The sequence below is a fragment of the Gorilla gorilla genome, chromosome 18, assembly GCF_029281585.2.
Source record: "Gorilla gorilla gorilla isolate KB3781 chromosome 18, NHGRI_mGorGor1-v2.1_pri, whole genome shotgun sequence".
In the NCBI taxonomy this organism is placed as follows: Eukaryota; Metazoa; Chordata; class Mammalia; order Primates; family Hominidae; genus Gorilla; species Gorilla gorilla.
The window spans coordinates 11,238,348-11,259,369 of record NC_073242.2 but is presented as its reverse complement, the minus strand read 5'-3'; the positions used below and the strand labels follow the sequence as shown (position 1 = coordinate 11,259,369).

At 39.5% G+C, this 21,022-nt stretch overlaps 1 protein-coding gene across 33 annotated transcripts in view; it reads right to left on the bottom strand.

The window, feature by feature from the left end:
- The window catches only part of RBFOX1 (RNA binding fox-1 homolog 1), a 2,483,553-nt gene that overhangs the window by 112,889 nt on the left and 2,349,642 nt on the right, over nucleotides 1–21,022 (bottom strand). For 30 of the 33 annotated variants that reach the window (XM_063699486.1, XM_019012245.4, XM_019012254.4 and 27 more), the window contains 4 exons: nucleotides 20,202–20,345; nucleotides 12,843–12,896; nucleotides 4,501–4,593; nucleotides 2,710–2,770 (listed from right to left, as the gene is read on the bottom strand). In XM_063699486.1, the coding sequence (XP_063555556.1) occupies nucleotides 2,710–2,770; nucleotides 4,501–4,593; nucleotides 12,843–12,896; nucleotides 20,202–20,345 (352 nt within the window). The remainder of the gene's footprint in view (nucleotides 1–2,709; nucleotides 2,771–4,500; nucleotides 4,594–12,842; nucleotides 12,897–20,201; nucleotides 20,346–21,022) is intronic. The other 3 variants (XM_055365246.2, XM_055365244.2, XM_055365235.1) reach the window with 1 other exon arrangement.

Genomic DNA, 21,022 nt, shown 5'->3' with positions numbered 1-21,022 from the left:
CCTGGAAACTGAGTGCATGGCTACCTGGAATGGGACATGGGATGTGCATGCCAAAATCTGGCAGGAACACGAGGTTGCACATTTAATAATTTTTTTGTTATTGTAGTTGGTTGCCACTTGAGTGCATTTCTACAAGAAGACAAAGGGAAAGTGATGCCTGATACACACAGTCATGGTCACAAGATTTTGTTACTTCATAAAAAAAGAAAAGGCTAGGCCAGAAGTGGTGGCTCATGCCTGTAATCTTAGCATTTTTGGAGGCCAAGACAGGCATATCACTTGAGCTCAGGAGTTCGAGACCAGCCTGGGCAACTTGGTGAAACTCCGTCTCTACAAAAAATAAAAAAAAAAAAAACTAGCCAGGCATTGTGGCACGTGGCTGTAGTCCCAGCTACCAGGGAGGATTGCTTGAGCCTGGGAGGCAGAGGTTGCAATGAGGCAATATCGTGCCACTGCCCTCCAGCCTGGGGGAAAAAGTGAGACCCTGTCTCAAAAAAAAAAAAGTCTTTATTAATTTCTTCATCTTCTCTAGCCTCAATGTTGCACCTCTAAAATAGGGATAATGATGTCCTCTTTATAGGACTTCATTTGTGTCCAGTGCACTTAAAATGCCTCACATAATGCATACCTCATATTCCAGAAAGGCTAGTTATTTATAAATGGGCTTTGAATTGTGTTAAAAAATCCTACAGGTCTAGTTTTCAGTCCCTGGTCATAAAATTGATCAATAACTCTTTTAAAATAAATATACATGCACATGGCTTATGAAATATTTGGCTTTTCTCGCTCCAGTTTCTCACTCAGCACACATGAGCAGCTAGTCATATGTAGACAAGCACACATGTGCCTGGGCACCAGTGCAACTTCATAATTAAAGACTATGCCCAACCGTCAGGTTGATGTCACCATATATTAAATCTGGCAAGTTTCAGAGTCATTACTTTTACCCAAGTGGAAAGGCTGTATGACATATAAATCAGAGGTTTGCTTCAGTTCAGCACTGGGCATTTAAAGTCTGGTGTGAAAATAGTCTATACCATTTAAGGGCATGTCTTGGTTGATAAAGCTGAGAAAAATAGCAGAATAGGTAATTCTTCTGGTCTTTCAACTTAGAGCCCTATTATATAGACGGTATGTCCCTGTTGAATGATGCCCCTTTTAAAATTAAGAGCAAACTGACTGTCAAATTGATAGTCACTGGCAAAAGAAACAGGAAAATCAAAACTACCAAATGATAATACATTGCCAGATCATTGTTTTCTTTTATTGTGATAAACAATCAGTATTTAGTTCTGACTGAACCTATTTATCTGTTTTGTGTAATATTATATAACCACTGAAATGAATTAGTCTAATCTGTATATATTAAATTGAAAGAACTCTATATAGGTTTATTTAAAAACCCAATTAAAAATGACAGGTGTATCCTTATATCATTCACATAAAAATGTATACAATACTGTGAATACTATAAATGAACACCTACTACATATATAGGCATGAATACGCAAAATAAAACTATAGACAACAATCTGTAATAGTGGCTTCCTGTGAGGGGGGAGGTAGGAAACCAGGGTGGCAATGCGGTTATTTAAAATATATTTTAGACTTGTCTTTAATGTTTCTTTTAATTTGTTTCTACTTTAAAAAATCTGTATCTCCATGTGCAATTAAAACTTTAGAAGTATAAAATTCCATATATCTCCTTTTGATGTAATAAAGTTATATTATTTTTATAAACCTGAATCAAAGAAAAAATGTTTGCCAGTCTCACAATTCAGCACAACCATTAGCATTCCGGCATATTATCATCATTTATCTAAAGTTATGCTACAAACATTTATGTCAATTTTTAAATTATGAGACCCTTTATGGTCTTTATCCTGCTCATTTTAATGGGTATAATATTCTACCATGTGTATATACTTTAACTTACTGCATTGCTTTAATTTTTGGTACAATTAAGTATGTGATTAACACAGTGGCAGGTTTCTTCCCCATATATCTTAAGAGATACTTATTTTGAGAGGAATTAAAGAATCAAAATGTTCAAACATTTTTAATAACTCATATGTGAATGCTTTTTAGGAGGAGTTTTCAGAAGTTTTATTGATAGAAACAGAAATTACATTGTCCTGATGGGGTCTGCAATACCCAGCAACATTCTCAACTAGCCCAAAATAACACTGAGCAGCCCAGAGAAGAACAAATAACCCACTCACACATTCTGCTAACCCTGTGGAATTCAGACATGAGGTATCCTCTAAACCACTTCAAATGACTAATCTCTCTGGAGAAGACTCAAAGACAGAATAAATTACATGATTGCACATCCAGGAATGATTAGTAATCAACGAGGAGATGGTATTGAAAAGCAAACAAACTAAACCTCCAATTCTCCCCTCAACTTACTGTAATAACCAATGAAATTATCAAACTAATTTCCAAATAATTACTGCATCTCAATCCCAAACAGAGTTATTCTAGAAATAAGGGAAGAAGGGCAGGCACACTTAACCTGAACACTCCATTTGCCTTTGTTGTGCAAATGATCTTACTGATGTTGGTGGTTCACTGTAGCAGGTCAGTAGTAAAAACACAGTGTCAATGCCCAGGCAAACACAGCTTGTTGTAATAGAATCTCTGGTTAAATTACTTAAAGAGTCAGAAGTAGAGAAAATTTCTTGTAAAAGGCGAATCTCTACTTACCATTTGTATAAGGGTTGACAGTCTTTTTATTTGTCATTACACGTGCTGTGGCATTATTTACCTATGTACATAGAAAACTCAAATAAGCACATATTCTAGGGCCAGCTCCCAATTCAATTAGTTGCATGCATTATGACCGTGATTACTTATTAAAAAAGAAAACTAAAAACTAAAATGCATTTTAATTTATAAAAGGCAGTAGGTGCATAACAAAATCATACATTTTTAAAATTACATTTACTTCATAACCGTTTAACTTACAAATCATTTCAATAAAGCAATGTCATATCATTAAGAGTGTTTAATAAAGAGACAGTAAAAGCAAATTAAAAGATTCTGCATAATTGAAGATTTAAAAGCATGCGTGTACTCCATGGTAACACAGAAACAAGAAATATTTTTTAAACATAAAATAAAATTCATATGAAGGAGCATGCAGTGGAGAAGAGAGAAGAGACAAGGTACAAGGGAACATAAATGTCAAAAAAAGGGACAAACAAGTCTTAGCCGTGTGCAACACTTTAGGAGGAAAGAACCATCAGGAAAGCAACATCTAGCATTCAACACTTGGAACAAGAGCCTTTTACATCGCAAGAATTAACAAAATCATTCAAGCTTTAACGTCACAGCTAACAAAAGGATAAAAGAGAGGGTGCATTGTTTAACACAATATGGAGTTAACAATCTGAGTAAGATGTGCACCGGTCATAACTCAATCCAGTCAGTGCCTCCCAGGCTAGCTTAGAACGTACACTCAATTACAGGCGTACCAATATCCAAAAAAATAGAGCATCAAGAAAACTTAATACGACAAGTCAAAAAAATTCACGTGGTATATATATATGTATATAGATATATCAGCACTAAATACGTGAAACGGCAGATGGACTTCACCACTTACCATTCACCACCATCGCCAGCATGGGTTTGTATACAGTTACCATGGTTACTGAGAGTTTGGTGAGGGGCCTAAGCGTTATCGTCGAAGGGGAAAATGAAAGGCAAAATATGCAACATCTTACTCCAAAGACTAAAGCATTTGTAACTGGTATTAAAAAAAAAAATAAACAAATATGACCCTGTGGCTATGCTGCGGGAGATCCCAGTGGCACAAATAGCAGACTCTGAGTGTCAGTATTTTGGTATTTATGCTTTCAGTGAACAGGGGCCAGATATTGAACAGGAAATCCTGTTTGGTTATTCACTTTGTTATCAAAAGAATACAGAAATTCAAACTGGCTTCTTAAACAAAAACAACGAGAGGTTTAGTAAAAACCTCTCGTTTTTTTTTTTGTTTTTTTTTTTTTTTCTTTCCAGAAAAAACAACAACAAAAAAAAAACCCAAAAAAACCCAATCTTTTTTGCTTTCCCAATTTGGTTTAATTTGCAAACCACTGTGGATCCCTCTTCAACCCTGAAGTGGAAAGAAAAAGAAAAAGAAACTGTTCTGTATTTTGTTTGGTTTGCAATATTGTCTATTCTTTGGAACCTACTGCACCCATTGATTATAAAACATGGAAAATAACAACAAAAAAACCCTTTCCGATTAACCTTTCTTTTGTCTCACGTTTGCCATCCACCTTTCAGCGGTATAAGAGTAACATAATAAGGTAAAATTAAAAAAAAAAGTAAGGCCAGTTTTCCTTTTTATATATAAAAATATATATATATATAAACAATGAGGGGGAATAGGGTCACATACAAGACGCCAATGATGCATCTGGAACAACGAATGAGCGTGAAGCAGACATTTATAAAAAAGATGAAAAGGAAAATATTTTGAACATGCACCTCGATTTTACGGCCCTCTACCACGGTGCCGTGTAATTTCTCCCTCGCCCTGTCCGCATCGGCACTATTTTCGAAAGTTACGAAACCAAATCCCTGCATGCAGGAGGGAGAAGGGAAAACAACATGCAGATTATTATTTCAGTCAACGACCACTTGGTAATGTTCTCTCGCTTTAATTTCTATTTCTTGTCCTGGCTTCAGTTCTGTAACATGCAAATTAGAGAAATTATAAGAGTACTGAGATGTGCAATAATTAAGCGACAAATGTGAACAAGATATTTTTTTCTGTCACCAGTTAGCTGTAACCCCTGAAGTATTCAAAGAAGGATACCAAAAATACCTTTCTAAATGTCACTACAGAAGAAAATAAATCTAACGAAAAGAAAATGAGATCAAAATAAATTTACAGTGTCTTCACAGAGAATAAAATGAAATAATGAGGAAAAGAAAAGGGAACCACTTTTTTGACATGCAAATTAAAAATAAAATAAAATAAAACGTGTGCACGAAATTCAACAATGAATGCCAAAATCCTCTAACATTGCCTACAGAGTCATGCCGTGTGGTTTTAAAAACATCTCTTCTTCATGCAGTTTTAGGGTTATTCAAATTTGTCAATTCTACAGCCTTTACTTCTCAAAAATAAAAGTTAAAAGCCTAAAAAAGGAAAGACCTTTTTTATAATAAATCTTAAACTCTTTGGTCTAATAAACAAAAAAGTCACATGAAATGAATAGAAATAAACTTCAGTTGATTAATAATACAAACAATTCAATGTTTGTGCTCATACTTTCCCCAGTCTTCAAATTGCATACATGCTTTTGAATTTGACAACCTTCCGTCCAACTTTGTTAACCAGAAAGGGAAAGGTGTACCCATATTGTAAAGTTCTGGCATTAGGTCAATATTTATTTTTCATATCAAAAGGTAGCAAAGAAACTTTGTTAATAGAATGTAATTCGTAATAATATTCTGGCCACTTCCTCTTTTACTGATAGGAAACATGTATACCTTTTAATTTACCACAGGTACATTGGCTTTTAATATTTCAGCCTCAAAAATCAACCCCACTAAACTATATTGTCAAAATCCATATTTTGTCTTCACTGACATTGTTCCTAAGTACAGAAAATACGACACATTATTTTTAAAGCCCCTAAAAATATTCGTACATCTTGTTCAGAAATATACACCAACCTTTCGAACAATTTCCACATAAATTTACGCAGCTCTTTCTGATTTTTCAATGTAAACTGGGTGAAATCATGCAATATGTTGGGGCTCCTCTTAGCATCAAATAATCCTTGTTGGCTCCAAGTTTAGTTGGGACAGTATAATACTTAGTTTTACTAAAGAAATGCACAATAATTACAAATACATGGTAGTTATAACCAACTGGTGATAACTCCCAGTCCTACATTAGTTCTCTATAATCACCTCCAAATTTAAGGCTAAAGAGGTATTGTCCACAGGGCGGGGAACATCACACACCAGGGCGTATCACGGGGTAGGGGGATGGGGGAGGGATAGCGTTAGGAGAAATACCTAATGTAAATGACTAGTTGATGGGTGCAGCAAACCAATATGGCACACGTATACCTATGTAACAAACCTGCATGGTGTGCACATGTACCCTAGAACTTAAAGTAATAAAACAACAAAAAAAGTATTGTCCAATGGGCTGGCTAAGGGAACTTTTCAACAGTCGGAATAGGCTCATCAGCCACAGAAGACAGGGGATGTGGATGTATTCAAGTGAGGGTAGATGATTATTTGTCGGGATTCTATAGACAGCTGTACCTCAGTATCCACTACAGATTAGTTCCAAGACATCCTCACCCCGGATACCCAAATCCTTGCATATCCAAGTCCGACAGTCACCCCGTGGATTGTGAGTATAGAAGAAAATCAGCCCTCTGTATATACGGGTCACACATCCTGGGAATACTGCCTTTGGTTGGAAAAAAAAAATTCACATATAAGTGGACCTGCACACTTCAAACCCGTGTTGTTCATGGGTGAACTGTATCGAGAAAAATAACATTTCTTTACTTTAGGGGATTGAACCAAATTACCTTCCATAATCTTTCCCATAGTGAGGCTCTGTGATTAGGATAAGCCTGAATTATCTGATTCATTTAAGATTATTTGCTCCATAACGGAAGGGTCTTGCTTAGTCTTGTGCACACAGTATGCCCATATTGGGTATGCAAATACACTCGCCAACTGTATAGTTTGGAAATGATTGTTCTTCAAAGGGAAAAAAGACATAATTTAGGGGGATTTTGCTCTATTTGACAGTTCTAACTCTTGGCCAGTATATCTCAAACGTAGCCGCATATCAGAAGGAACTTGGGAGCACATTAAACATTAAGATTCCTGAGCCTTGCTTTGTATCCACTGGATTAGAATCCCAGAGTGGAGTCCAGAAATGTGTTTGCTTAAAATGTGTGGCCCAGTGATTTGATTTCCATGACCTCTCATTTCACTACGTGTGATCGAAACCATCAAAAGAAGGTTTTGGGCCAGGCATGGTGGCTCACACCTGTAATCCAAGCAGTTTGGGAGGCCAAGGCAGGAGGATCACTTGAGCCCAGGAGTTTGAGACCAGGCTGAGTAACATGGCAAAACCCCATCTCTACCAAAAAAAATAAAAATAAAAAAAGCCAGGTGTGACAGCCTGTACCTATTGTCTCAGCTACTTGGGAGGCTGAGGTGGGAGCATTCATTGCTTGAGCCCAGGAGGTTGAGGCTACAGGGAGCTGTGATTGTACCCCTGTACTCCAGCCTGGGTGACACCCTATCTGAAAAAGAGGTTTTCATTCTTTGTAATAAATAGAATTTTATATTGCTGATATCTATAGATTTTTGGCTATAGATTTTGACTCAGTTACTTGGAGCTTACATGTAGAGGTACAGCCAAAATCACATGTCCCAGGCTTCTTGGCAACGTTCTCTTCCTCCCTGATGGGCCTAACTTCCTAGCAACCATAGCCAGGCCACATATTCCAAAAAGAATCAGAGGAACGAGGGCTTTGGATTTATATTCTCTCTCGGCAAGAAAAGAAAATCCATAGCCCCACTGGTATAGCTGGAGGGCCAGGTGGTATCATTTCTGCCCTTTGGAACTAGCAGTCGTTATTACCACAGCACTGGGAAGAACATAGCCAGGTGAGACTGAACACTCACCCTCCTGTCCAACATTATCCTCCAGAACCTTGCTCTCATGCTTCATGTCTGAACCCAAGGCAAACCTACTGCCCCGAAATCAGCATTAAGTATGTTTAGGAAAGACAAAGGTGGAAAGAGAAATACATTTTGAATCCCAAGGAAGAGACATGAACTAAAAAGGAAATAGCCTCATCTATTCTCAAGTTCTCACTTTTTAAGCAAAGAGAATACATTCTTTTTTATTATTCTCATTGTTTTTCTGCGAAACTTCTTTCTCTCTTTGCTTGTCAGCTACTTGGTATTTCTCATTTACAGTTGAGATTTGACAAAGTTCGGTGCATAAAGAATGTGCTCCAGAGAGTCCTCAAAATGCCAAACAGACTTTCCTACCTGTTCCGTTGGGCAATTCTACCTCCCACCCAGACAAGAAGTGGCATGGCCTCCCTGGGTTATCAGGTTATCAAAATTCTCACCTGAGGGTTGCAATGTAACCAGAAAGATCTCACCTGGTCCTCTCTATGAGCAGGGAACCTTTGCCATGATGCACAGGTGCCAGGCAACCTTGAGAGCGAGTGCTAAGGTTGTTTTTTCTGACCCGCCTCATGGTCGGAATTCTAACTCGGGGAAGCAGCCATTTGCAGTTTTTAAAAAGATGATGAATATTTTTACCTCTGCCTTAAAAAGGAGAACAAAACAAGCACATTCTGAGCTTGGCTTGCTGGGCATAGGGCTGGGTGTGATGCTGATGTGTAACCGCTTAAAAAATCAAGACTGCAAGAAGGGGTACAGAGAAGGGGAGTCAGAGACACACCTTCCCAGAGTTTACCTTTAATGCTACTGAAGAAAAGAGATTGGTGGCCTGTGCCCTGTCATGAGCAGGTATAACCAGTAGGGCAGATAACGGGGACCTTAAAAGGATTGCCAGACCAACGTGACTTGCTTACTTTAAAATATTTTTGCAAATCATACATTCTGATCCTCTTGTATCCTAGTTATTGTTCTTTTTTCATCTTTTGTATTTTTAGGTGATATCTTCCTTTTTTGCATTCATGCAAATATACCATTTTATATGTTAAAGGCTTAAATAAAGCACCCTGGATGGATGAATGTACTGATTTTTCATCTTAGATGAAAAACCCAGTCCTCTAGTTTCTGGTGCAGAGAATTCATATTTAGAAGAGGGGAGCTGTTGATGAGCATCTGAAGATTCATTTTCCGATGGGACTATGAGCCCTCTCATCTCACTTTTACTCCAGTGACCTTTGCACATGCAACTTCTCCTGCCTGAAAGACATCCCTCTTTCCCCTCCCTGGGATATTCTTATGCAACTCTCACTCTCAGCTTAAATGTTCCTTCTTTCCAGAAGCCTTCTCACAATATCAGCCTGCCTGTCCGGACTCTCAGTGGCCTCTCCCATCACCACAGAACAGCACAGGCTACTGCAGTCACTCATCTTCCTAGTCCATCTCTCCTGCTACTCAGGAAAGCCCAGGAGGACAGGAAGTACTTCTGTCTTACTCATGGTTGGCTCTCATGAAATGCAGCAAATACTTACTGATATCTACTGAATCAAAGATCAAAGTGTAGTTTTTTTTTTTTTCCTTAGAGGCAGAACATCCCTCTTCTTGCCCAGGCTGGAGTGCAATGTCTTGATCTCGGCTCACTGCAACCTCCACCCCCCAGGTCCAAGTGATTCTCCTGCCTCAGCCTCCCGAGTAGCTGGGATTACAGGCATGCACCACCACACCCTGCTAATTTTGTATTTTTAGTCAAGACAAGGTTTCTCCATGTTGGTCAGGCTGGTCTCAAACTCCCGACCTCAGGTGATCCACCTGCCTCGGCCTCCCAAAGTGCTGGGATTACAAGAGTGAGCCACCACACCCGGCCAGATATCTTAAGTATATACTTAGGGAGTAGCTATATCTGTATACAGCCCTTAAATAGATCATATCAGAGGTAAACGAGATGGTTGGGTAAATCTCGTAAAAAGGAAAAATAAATTACAGGATCATTCGCCCCTAAATGCTTACGAATTCTCATTTTCTCTCTGACATCTCTTTAAAATGTGGTTTTTCTGCATTCTTGCTATTCATCCATACATTAAGTACTTGAGTTATACATTTCCAAAATAATATAGATACTACCTGGAATATAGATACTGGATCTATATTCCAAAGTAATATAGATACTTGTTCTGAGATAAGGACTCACTCTGTCACCCAAGCTGGAGTGCAGTGGTGCAGTCATAGCTCAGTAAAGCCTTGACCTCCTGGGATCAAGCAATCCTCCTGCCTCAGCCTCCCAAGTAGCTTGGACTACAGGTGTATATCACCATGCCCAGCTAATTTTAAATTATTATTTTCTGGAGATGGGGGTCTCACTGTTGTCCAGGCTGGTCTTGAACTCCTGGCTTCATACAATACTCCCACCTCAGCTTCCTAAAGGGCTGGAATGTTAGGTATGAGACACTGCGTCCATCCCTTAAGTACATATGGGTTTATATGTCCACATACACACACACACACACACACACACACACACACACACACACACATCCAGCACACACAGCCTTCAGCATTGAGTGGCCTGCCTGAAGAACTGCTCTAGAGAATGAAAGGCAAGAAGGTGAGTTCCTGGCTCCTAAGGGCCCACTCATTTCCTGGCTGGCTGTCCAGCACCAAATGATGAAAATGAGGCCATAGCAACAGTTCAGGTTTCTGAACCATTAAAATGGAAATGCTCCTCTAAATAAGGCCCTTTACCATAAAGGATAATGTCAATTATGAAAAATATCCCTGTGTGAGCTGCTGCCCCCATTTAGCAGTCCCAACTGGACTGTCTCAGTGCCATTCCAGCAGTACCTAAACAGTCAGCTCCAACACCTGCAAGACAAGCTCTTTCAGAGGGCGCATACCCACCGAGAGAGGCTATTTTGGATGTTTCCTAAACCAAAAGAATAAAGACCAAAAAAAGGCAGCTTCACAAAGTCAGGCTCTGGATGCAGCAAACTTAAATGGTCTTTTTCCTGAAGCCCCCAGAGACAGGCTAATCATGGGAATGACGGAAGATGTCTTAAAAACAGTATCACCATTGTACTTTCAAAATGGCAAATGATATTCTTCTAATGTCCCAAAACAGCTCTCAGAAGGAATTAAATAGCTTTCTTCACTGTAACTGGCAGAAGTTACAAAACAAAATATATATTAAACATATCAAAAAACAACAACAACAACACATCTTTGAAGGCAGTGCTGCTATAGACAGACCTAGGGTCAGAACAAAGTTGGTCAACATTCGGGTCGTCTACAATTTCACCCAGAATACAGAAGGCTCGAGTGAACAGAATTAGGCTGGGCACATTTTTCTCTCAATGGGCTTTGCTTTGCAGGTATAGAAATAGTCCCCGTAATAATTTTCCTACAAGAAGCAGGAAGAGAGATAAGTTCGAGAATGATTGTAAAATATCTGGAGCTATGGAAAAATGACAAGGTCCCTGAAGGAGTATTATCACAAAGTGTAACGGATTCTGTTTTGCTTTTGTTTTTGCTCATCTGACAGATTACAGCATCACTTTGGCCATGGAGGAGAAAATACTGGGGTTTTCTTTCCTTGATATGATCAACATCGTCCTAGTTAATTAGTACTAAATTTACTTAGGAGGGAGGAAGGCTGTCCAAGGAATAAAGAAAAAAAATCAAAGGTTTGCTTTATGGGGGAAAGATGGTTATATATATCCAAAAGAGCTGGCACTGTGGCCTGTGACACTTCAAATAAAACCAGTACCGCTTAGTGACCCTCCGTGATACTGACTTGCCTCAAATCGCCTGTGTAAGGAGAGTCAATAGGCTGAAATCAGTATCTCTCAACATTTGCATTCATAGTCTGAGGATGCAAGGAGAAGGCAACTTAAAATTCCTAACAGCCTGGGGAGTGGCAGCCCGGAGACCCGGCAGAGCTATTAAAAGCATTCACTTTCTGGTTACCAAGATCCACATCTTTGTTCTTCTGCATCATTTCTCCCTGTTAACCCCCTGTGTCTGCTTATAGGCCTCATGTGTTGTTTTCCTCAATGGAGCTAAAACACAGGTTGCTGAGCCCCAACTTGGGAGTTTTGAATTCAACAGGTCAGGGCTGGAGCCTGAGAACTTGCATTTCTAATCAGTTCCTAGGTGATGTTGATATTCCTGGTCTGGGACCACCCTTGGTTAGCCACCGATAGAGAGGAGGTTTTAGAAATGTTTCTGTTTTTTTCTTCTCCTAACATATTTCTTTTGTTTGTTTATTTTTGAGATAGGATCTTGCTCTGTTTACCGAGGCTGTGGTGCAGTGGTGCAATCTCAGCTCACTGCAACCACTACCTCCTGGGTGCAAGCGATTCTCCTGCCTCAGCCTCCTGAGTAGCTGGAATTACAGGCACATGCCACCACATCCAGCTAATTTTTGTATTTTTAGTAAAGATGAGGTTTCACCATGTTGCCCAGGTTGGTCTTGAGCTCCTGACCTCAGGTGATCCACCCACCTCAAAGTGCTGGGATTACAGGCGTGAGCCACTGCACCCAGCCCATATTTCTGTTTTGAAACAGAACCTCTCCTGAACCCAAACCTCCCCATAGAGCCCCTGACTTTTATTAGCACTAGGGAATCTATTTAAAAATTGGTTTCCTTGAAAAAACAAACTCAAAGCAATGACAAATTGCTAAATGTGGATTGGTAAACATACTAAAGAATAAAATTACATTCAAAAGGTTGGTGTATATGAGATTTTTCTCCCCTACAACCCAGGAAAATAACTGCACTTTATTAATACAGAATAATCACATATTTACCTGCTCATGAGACTATCAACTCACTTTTTAATATAAAGAACATAATTATCACTGAAAAACAAAAATGTAGCAACATCATTATTTTTTTAAGCATGGATAATTTTCCTCTGGAAACTTGATAAATATATATATAAAACAGCAATTTAAAATTATCCCCTTATACATTTTAAACTGAACCCGATGTCTTTCCCACCATTTTGAAAATGGAAGGTGGTCTCTAAAGGAATTCCCACTGAAGTGTATTTTCACAATGAGCTGATTAAGACAGTGCAGTTGTTTCCCCTTATTCATAACAAACATTTAAAAATAAACTAAACAATTCTAAAGTGAATTACGTTGCTTACCTTTGAGCCTCGCTCATTAAAAATAATTTCAACATCTAAGATTTTACCAAATTGCTGCAAAGAAATAGAAATATCTTATAAGCAAGAAGAGAAATGCAGTAGACATTACTATGTACAGTAGTAATTGTTTCCCACGTCCATTTTTTTCTCTTTTAATATCAAGGATATACATTTTATGTTTTATGGTTAATGTGCTTGAAACAAGAGAAAATAAAACCACCCATATTTTCTCCTTATTATGGAATATACTGGCAGGGCTTGATACAAAATATTAATCAAGAGGTTAATTCTATTTTTCTTTTTTTCCTGTGTGCATGTCTGCTTTCCCAGGCACTGAGCAGCAAAGATTAAAAGTGGCTAGTATGTACATACAATGATCCTTCTGGTCTACCCACTAAACACTGGGAGAAACACCCTTGATGAAATGTGATTTTGATAATCAATGTCCAGTGAGAATTTGATGTGACTGGTGTTGGCTCCTAGCTCACATAAAATCTAGGAGCAGCTCTATCATATGAGCAAGAAAGTACAAACACAAAAGCAAACTCCACTATCTAGGCACTATCATCATGATGGTATCAGCGGTTGTGATCAGTGCTTGGGCTGAAATTCTCTCAAGATAATTCTCCATATTGTTAAACAAATAGATTTTAGACAACTAGCATGAATAGGCTCTATAAAAAGCCCAGAAACTGAGACTCAGATTATAAATAGAGACAAATAAAATGCAGGCACTTGGTTAAATTTAAATCTCAGATTTTTCAGGATATGTCACACACAACATTTGGGACATACTTATGCTTAATATTTGTGGTTTATTTGAACTTCAAATTCAACGACTGTGTCTTACATATTTTTTAAATTTGTGAAATCTGGAAATCCCAGTGAGAAATGTACATCAAGCAATCCTTGATCACGTTTCAAAACAGGGAGTATGGGCTCTAGAACTAGGGCCATCGGATCATCTGAAATCCTTTCCCCCAACCTTGGAATTTTTTCAGTTTTCTGAGATCACATGAAGTACTGTGGCCATTTCTTGAGTACAATAGCCTAACCTGCATAAGTACGAGCAAGTGAGAGAGAGGGTAATGTAAAATCATGTACTGTGGCCCAGGGAAAAATAAAACGGGAATTTTATCTCCATGCAGAATGAGAGCAAATGCTCTTTGAGTGATTAAAAATTAAACAGGGCAACATAAATATTTCCATCCTCTTTTTTTGTTTTGTTTTGAGCTTTCCTATCATTCCATTCACTTCTGCATTCTGGATTTTAATTGCATCCTTTATGACCCCCAGAGGTTTTGTATTCCATCTCTCCCTTGAGTGGAGAGCATTACGTGTGCTTCTGTGTAGCAGAGGACAGAGTGACTGGGGTGAGGGGTGGGGCAGGATAAAAAAGGAACAAACAAAAAGACCACACAAGAAGCAGGGGAGGTTTGCCTGACTATGTGTTTCAGTCATAGAGTATCCAGAGACACAGAGAGTGAATGTCAAGAGGGTCCTACTAACATTCAAGAAACAAATTATTTAGAACATACACATAGCTATCCTCTGAAATGGACAAAGAAATCCACCCTCCCAGAAACAGTAGAAACAAATGTATATGCCACTTGAATACAGACAGCCCAATCTTGAAATAAAAATAGTTCTGACTATGGGACAAAGTAACCAAAAGTTTGTCATTCTGTGCCATAGAAATGTGCCCGTTCCTCAGGATCCATACACTATACAGCCAGGGGAATCACAGACACACATATTTCAAGTTGTGAAACAAAGAACTACCAGCATTTCTGTTCAGAGAAGCAAAGCATAGGAAGAAACCAAAGAGAAAATACTCAGAAGAGAACATGGAAAGGGGTCACATTGCTTGCACGCACAATGGAAACGCCAACAAACATGCAGCTTACTCATCCTGCAATCTGTGGACTTAGATCTTTTGGTCAAGAGAATATTCCTTTACAGAGCATTTTCAGTGCCCTAGTTTTAGGCAGAGAAAAATCACTGGAAATAGAAGAAAACTTTCAGATTGGGGAAATGAAGGATTTGCCATTCAAACGTGAGCTGAATTTCATAGTAAAGAAACCTCCAGTTTTGTGAACTCCTCAAGCAGTAATTTTGATACAACCACCCTTGAATATTCAGTCTACACAGACACTATCATATTTATTTCAGGCATAAGAGCCTAGAAGCACATATATTTACAGAAAGAGAAGCTTGAAAAGGACTTCTTCCAAAACCACGATGCAACTGTCATCTATGGAACATTCTCTAGGCAGTCAACCCAAAAACATTTCCTTTAAAATAAGATCTGACTGAGACAGAACCAATCAAACAGCAATCTTGGCAGGTGTCATTCCCTAAATGAAACAATGACATCAGCTGCCCTGAAATGGTCTCAAAGTTTGCTTCTGTGGCAGTTGCTGTTAGGTTGATGGTTCTCAAAGCCGGTGAAACAAGCCCAAAGAAGAATGCTGATGTAAGCCCCATTTCCAAGACAGTTGTGTACTATATTTATAGTATCAACAGTTTAATTGGGAAGTTTGCTACTAATGATGTAAACACAGCTGGCACATTTTCAATTTAAATAGACACAACTCATTCGCAGACATAACTAGCATTTGTTTGCTCAACATCAATGTTCAGCTGCATTCAACAACGCCTCAAATCCACACAAAGTTTCTCAATAGCTGTATCAAGAACAGGATCCAGGCCAGGCATGGTGGCTCATGCCTGTAATCCCAGCACTGTGGGAGGCTGAGGCGGGCAGACCACAAGGTGGGGAGTTCGGGACCAGGCTGGCCAACATGGTGAAACCCTGTCTCTACTAAAAATATAAAAATTACCCAGTCATGGTGGTAGGAGCCTGTAATCCCAGCTATTTGGGATGCTGAGGCAGGAGAATCACTTGAATCTGGGAGGTGGAGGTTGCAGTGAACCAAGATTGTGCCATTGCACTCCAGCCTGGGTGACAGAGCGAGACTCCATCTTGAAAAACAAAACCAGATCTAGAAGCTTACAGGCACACACACTTTGGCAAATACCTACCAAGCATTTTTAGATGTTCTCAGATCAAACAATATTTCTCTGAAAAACTGTGAGGGATGTTCAATGGATACAGCATAAAACGTAAAAGTAAAGGTTAGTTCAAAGATTGTGCATGAAGGCCAAAGAAAGGCATCATCCCAGTTTTTCTTAGTGTCAGCTTCCTGTTCAGAATGCAGAAGTAGAAGGTACCATGCCCTGTCTCCCCATAATGACTTCACTCATAACATAATGGTAGATGGAACTTTCCATTAACGTCGTTAAGTACAGGCAAGCCCGTCTCGTGACTAAAAAGTGATCTTGAAATCTTCCTTTGCGTGTGCTGAAAGTCATGTGATCTGTTTTTTGTGACAATAAAGAGAGGTTTAGTGGACCATTTTCCTGCCCAGAGGACCTATATTTCGTTTTGTTGTGGTTTTTTTATTTTATTTTATTGTTGTAGAAACTGGGTCTCCCTATGTTGCGCAGGCTGGTGTAAAATTCTTGAGCTCAAGCAATCCTCCCACCTCGGCCTCCCAAAGTGCTGGGATTACAGGTATAAGCCACCATCATGCCTGGCCAAGAGGGTCTGTATTTTGACCCCTAAAGTAAGGCTGTGGAATCAACAAGGGTGTTGTGTAAATTTGAGAACTGTAGTCATTGAGCAACTCTTTCTGACAATTCCGTGAAGGCATCCAGAACATCCATCCATCTGTTGTAGCAGAAGTCTGGATATATCACAATCCACTTTTCTCACTTCAAACCCAGAATGTTTAAATTTTAAATATTAAGTTAAACATTCTATTTAGGGTGCAATATATTGCAATTAATTTGTTAGAAATCCATATATTCATCTCTTGGGATCATCAAACATTTATCTGTAAAGAAAATGCATGCTCATGCATGACACCTAACGTGAAGACAAAGCTCAAGGAAAAAGTAGCCACATATAAAACTAACATCCCTTCCAATGAACCGTTTAATATCAATGCCACTGCACAGAACAGATCCATTCACTTGAACCTCAACCGGTATTTTTAAAAGACGATGGCTTCTGCTTCGTATATTGTAGCCATATATCTTGCCCAAGGAATGTTCCATCTCAAATGAGAAAAAAAAAAAAAAAAAAAAGATGAGCTAGAAGATTTAATGCCAAATTTGGGAACAAATGCTTCCAATGAGTAGAAAGTAAAGAATATGAAGCACAAGGTGGAAAAGGTAATCAGGATTCCAATCTTCATGATGTGCTGAAGATACAAATTAAAAATCAAATGAGTCATCTGCAGTAACCATTAGGCATGTAACGGTTGCAGATGGCATGGTCGAATTATTAGTGGTTACAGACGTTGTAATGATCACTGCCAAGTTTTAGGCAGTTTGAAGAAGGAGGTTGCTTTTTTCTCTTGTTTTGCTTTTGACTTTGAAATCCCATGCCTATATTTAACAAGAGACAAAGGGGGGGAAAGCACAAAGATCTTTGTGACTGTTTTTCTCTGTAATTTTCCTCACTGTAACCCCTGTCAAAGTGGGAAGACAAAGACACGATAGAGCACCAAAAGGAAAGAAGATGTCTCATGTCCAAATAATGTGAGAAGTACCAAATTGGAGTTAAACTGTAGTTTCTTGCAGTAACTATGACCCAAAAGAGGAAACCCTGCTAAATTCCCTAAGCTCCAGTGCAGGGAGCCAATGAGAATGTTTACAGATGCTTCACAATGTGATTCCTGCCACTAAATGTATCCTATAACAAGAACGGCTCCATGACCACCAGTGTTTGGCAAGAAAGAACAGATTTTTAGTGCATAAAACTGCATTTCTTTAGAATGGTGGTTGTAAACTAAGGAGGCTTGAAAGTCATTGCAAGGGGGTCTATGAATCTGTATGTTCCTGGCACTTTTATAGACAAAATTTACAGAAAAAAATAAATCTTGCATACTTTTTAAAAAATGGACACAGATGCTATTTGTGATGAACAAGGTTGAGTTTGTGCACTGAATGCATAGTGTGTTCTCTTAATTGGTAGGTATTAAGTGTATCTATCATCTTGCCAAATTGACATCTTGTCAGTTGCTTGAAAATCTTGACTTTAAAGTGAAGTGGTGAATGCATGTAGTCCCAGCTAGTCAGGAAGCTGAGGCACAAGAATCGCTTGAACACAGGAGAAAGGTTGCAATGAGCCGAGATCATGCCACTTCACTCCAGTCTGGGTGACAGAGTAAGACTTTGTCACAAAAAAAGGGTGGGGTGCTGGATGGGTGCAATGGCTCACATCTCATGCTGTAATCCCAGCACATTGGGAGGCCAATGCGGGAGGGTTGCTTGAGGCCAGGAATTTGTGAGCAGCCTGGACAACAAAGTCAGACCCCCATCTCTATTAAAAAAAAATACTTAAAGATTAGCCAAGCATGGTGGCTTGTGCCTGTAGTCCCAACTACTTGGGAAGCTGCGGTGGGAGGATCCCTTGAGCCCAAGAATTTGCAGTGAGCCGTGATCACACCACTGCACTCTAGCCTGGGTAGCAGAGTGAGAACTTGTCTTTTTAAAAACAAGAGCCCTGAAACTAGTAGATTTGGATCAAGGTTTGATGACCGGTAGTACAATTTTTTGGCAAGATCTTGCTCCTTGCCGTCTACCCTACCTCTATAAGACTAGAGAGACTCAGGATCCCTTCTCTGATTCCTGTGAATATTTTGAATACCTCTATGACTTAGCATTGTAGCCTGCAGTAACTTTCACGATAACTGAGTGACACCATGAAAGAGTGTCAGGACGGTCATTAAGGGGATCAAATTGAAAGCCAACATCACAGTGACACTTGATGAGAAAAAAATAGACTGCATAGCAAGATGTCTTCCTAAGCTGACATGGCAAAGAGAATATAACTCCTCTTACCGCCCATCATTGAAACCTGGTCTTACTGCCTCACACACACTTAACCTCGACTCTCACTTTGAATGCTCTGCACTTTTCAAAGTCATCTTTGACCTGAAAGTGCCCGAGGGTATCTCTGTTCTGCAGGAGTTGGAAGGCTCAACTCAAGGTTATTACCAAATGAGAGAGATAAAAGTGCAAGAGCTGACCTTTTCCTCTGAAATGTCAGCATTCAAAGCTGGGTATCTTCAATATTAGGATGCTCGTTCTGCTTTTGTGTCAGATGCATACTTGATAAGCATCACGTGTGTATAAGAAGTAAAAAGGTGCAAGCTAATCCCCAACACACAGTGCCTTTGAGTAGTGAACCAGAGCCTCCCATTTTATATGGAGAACACCACCAACTTGGCTCGGAATGAGGCATTCAAGTTGGGCATCTTCTTGTTCCTTTTGTGATATTTGCATCCATTTATAAACTCTTAGAGGAAGAGTCTCTGAGAAGCCCACCGTTGCTCTAAGTCAAATGTTAAGGATGTAGTTCTTTTCATTGAATCCACAGGCACCTACTATCATTGCTGGGATGTCATGGGAAAATTGGCTACATTTGCAAACATGAATGATATCCAAGCCCTGTCATAGCTTTGTCCTTTGGTGGAACACAGGTCAAAGAAATGGCAAACTCATATCTTCCCAAAGTGGATAGTGAAGATATCTTCGAGAAAAAAATAATCAGGGGCAAGATGACCTATAAAAAAAGCAATGCTATTATTTTCTCCTGGGTCAGTAGTGACTTGTGGCCTGCTCTGTGTTTCACCATGGTGCCTGGGCAAGGCTACCCTTTGTGGCATATAGCACCACAGTAAGTACCTCTGAATCCTTTTCACTGATTTCAGAAGAACGTAGACTTCAGGAATCAACATGGACTTAGAAACTGGTAGCTCATTTGGTGTCGGTGGTGGTGGTTTTGTTTTGTTTGCTAAAATCAGCTTTATGCAGAAGTAGTTGTTCTCTGCTGCTGCATCTGAAATCTAAATGCACAGTGCCTGGGAAAGACTAGGGAATGCAGGAATACACTATGAGTCACCCTCTGGATCATTTGACAACTGTAAAAGAAAGCAAAACCAAGAGGACTCGATGTGTATTTTTGCTGCAGTATGATGTCCTGGGCCATTGGATTTAGGACCATCAATAGGCTTCCTTCAACAGTGGGTCATCTAGGAATTTGTGTTCCATTTGGCCTACGACTTACTTCTTAGAAGAAAACCACTTGGTGAGCATATGTACAGAAATACATGCTAAAACCATAAAGAGATTCTAACCACAATATACCTGCAGACTAGCCTCTAAATTGTGTCTCACCATACAAACATCTAACGTTAGTATTGTAAATACCCCAAACTTACATGAGACAGGGAGGTCTCTGGAACCCCCAGAGTGGGCACTGCTGGGAAGAAAGGTGATACTTACACCAAACATTTGTCTGAGGTCCGGATCCCGGAACCTGAAGGGGATATTGGAGACATGCAGCCGCTTGGGCTGAGACTTGTTTTCCGTGTTTTCAGAAGGTTGTGTCTGGGGCTGGCCATCCGTCGGTGCTGCGTCATCTGTCTGCTAAAAGAACAAGAAGAAATCGAAGAGGTTCTGAGTGGACCACAATGCTCTCTTCCGATGCGCTTTTGCTTGCCATGAGTGGCAGGAAAAGATCAGAACTAAGGAATCTGAGAAGGGAAGAAAATGCTGACGCATGCATGCATGCATTCATTCAACAAGTGTTTTATGAGCGTCCACTGAGTGCTCATCATGAATCTGGGATTACGCAGTGGGCAAAGCAGACAAAAATCCCTGCCCTCAGGGAGCATCATTCTCATGAGGGCAACACAGACAATAAATCCATAGATAGAGTGTTGGCAGACAGAGAAAAGCACTATAGGCTAGAAAAAGCAAAGGAAGGGGACTGGGAGCTGCTGGGGTTGGGAGGTGGGGAGCAAGAACCTCATCAAGAAGGGGGTAATAATCATTAAAGGCAGGAGAGTGTGTATTTCTTAACCGACGCTGTTCAGAATCTGAAGATATGCCTACATAATTGTTCAGGTAATTGTGCAGATAAAACATAATTAAATGTAAAAAATTTGAAAAGACTAGTTGGCATTCTGGAGTTCAAATAACCAGCTGATTGACTTATTCTTTTGAGGTTCTAATTGTACAAACTTTTGCTGTCCACTACAGTTGACCACATGTGACAATTTACATTTAACTGAATTAAAATAAGATATTTAACTTTGTTTGCA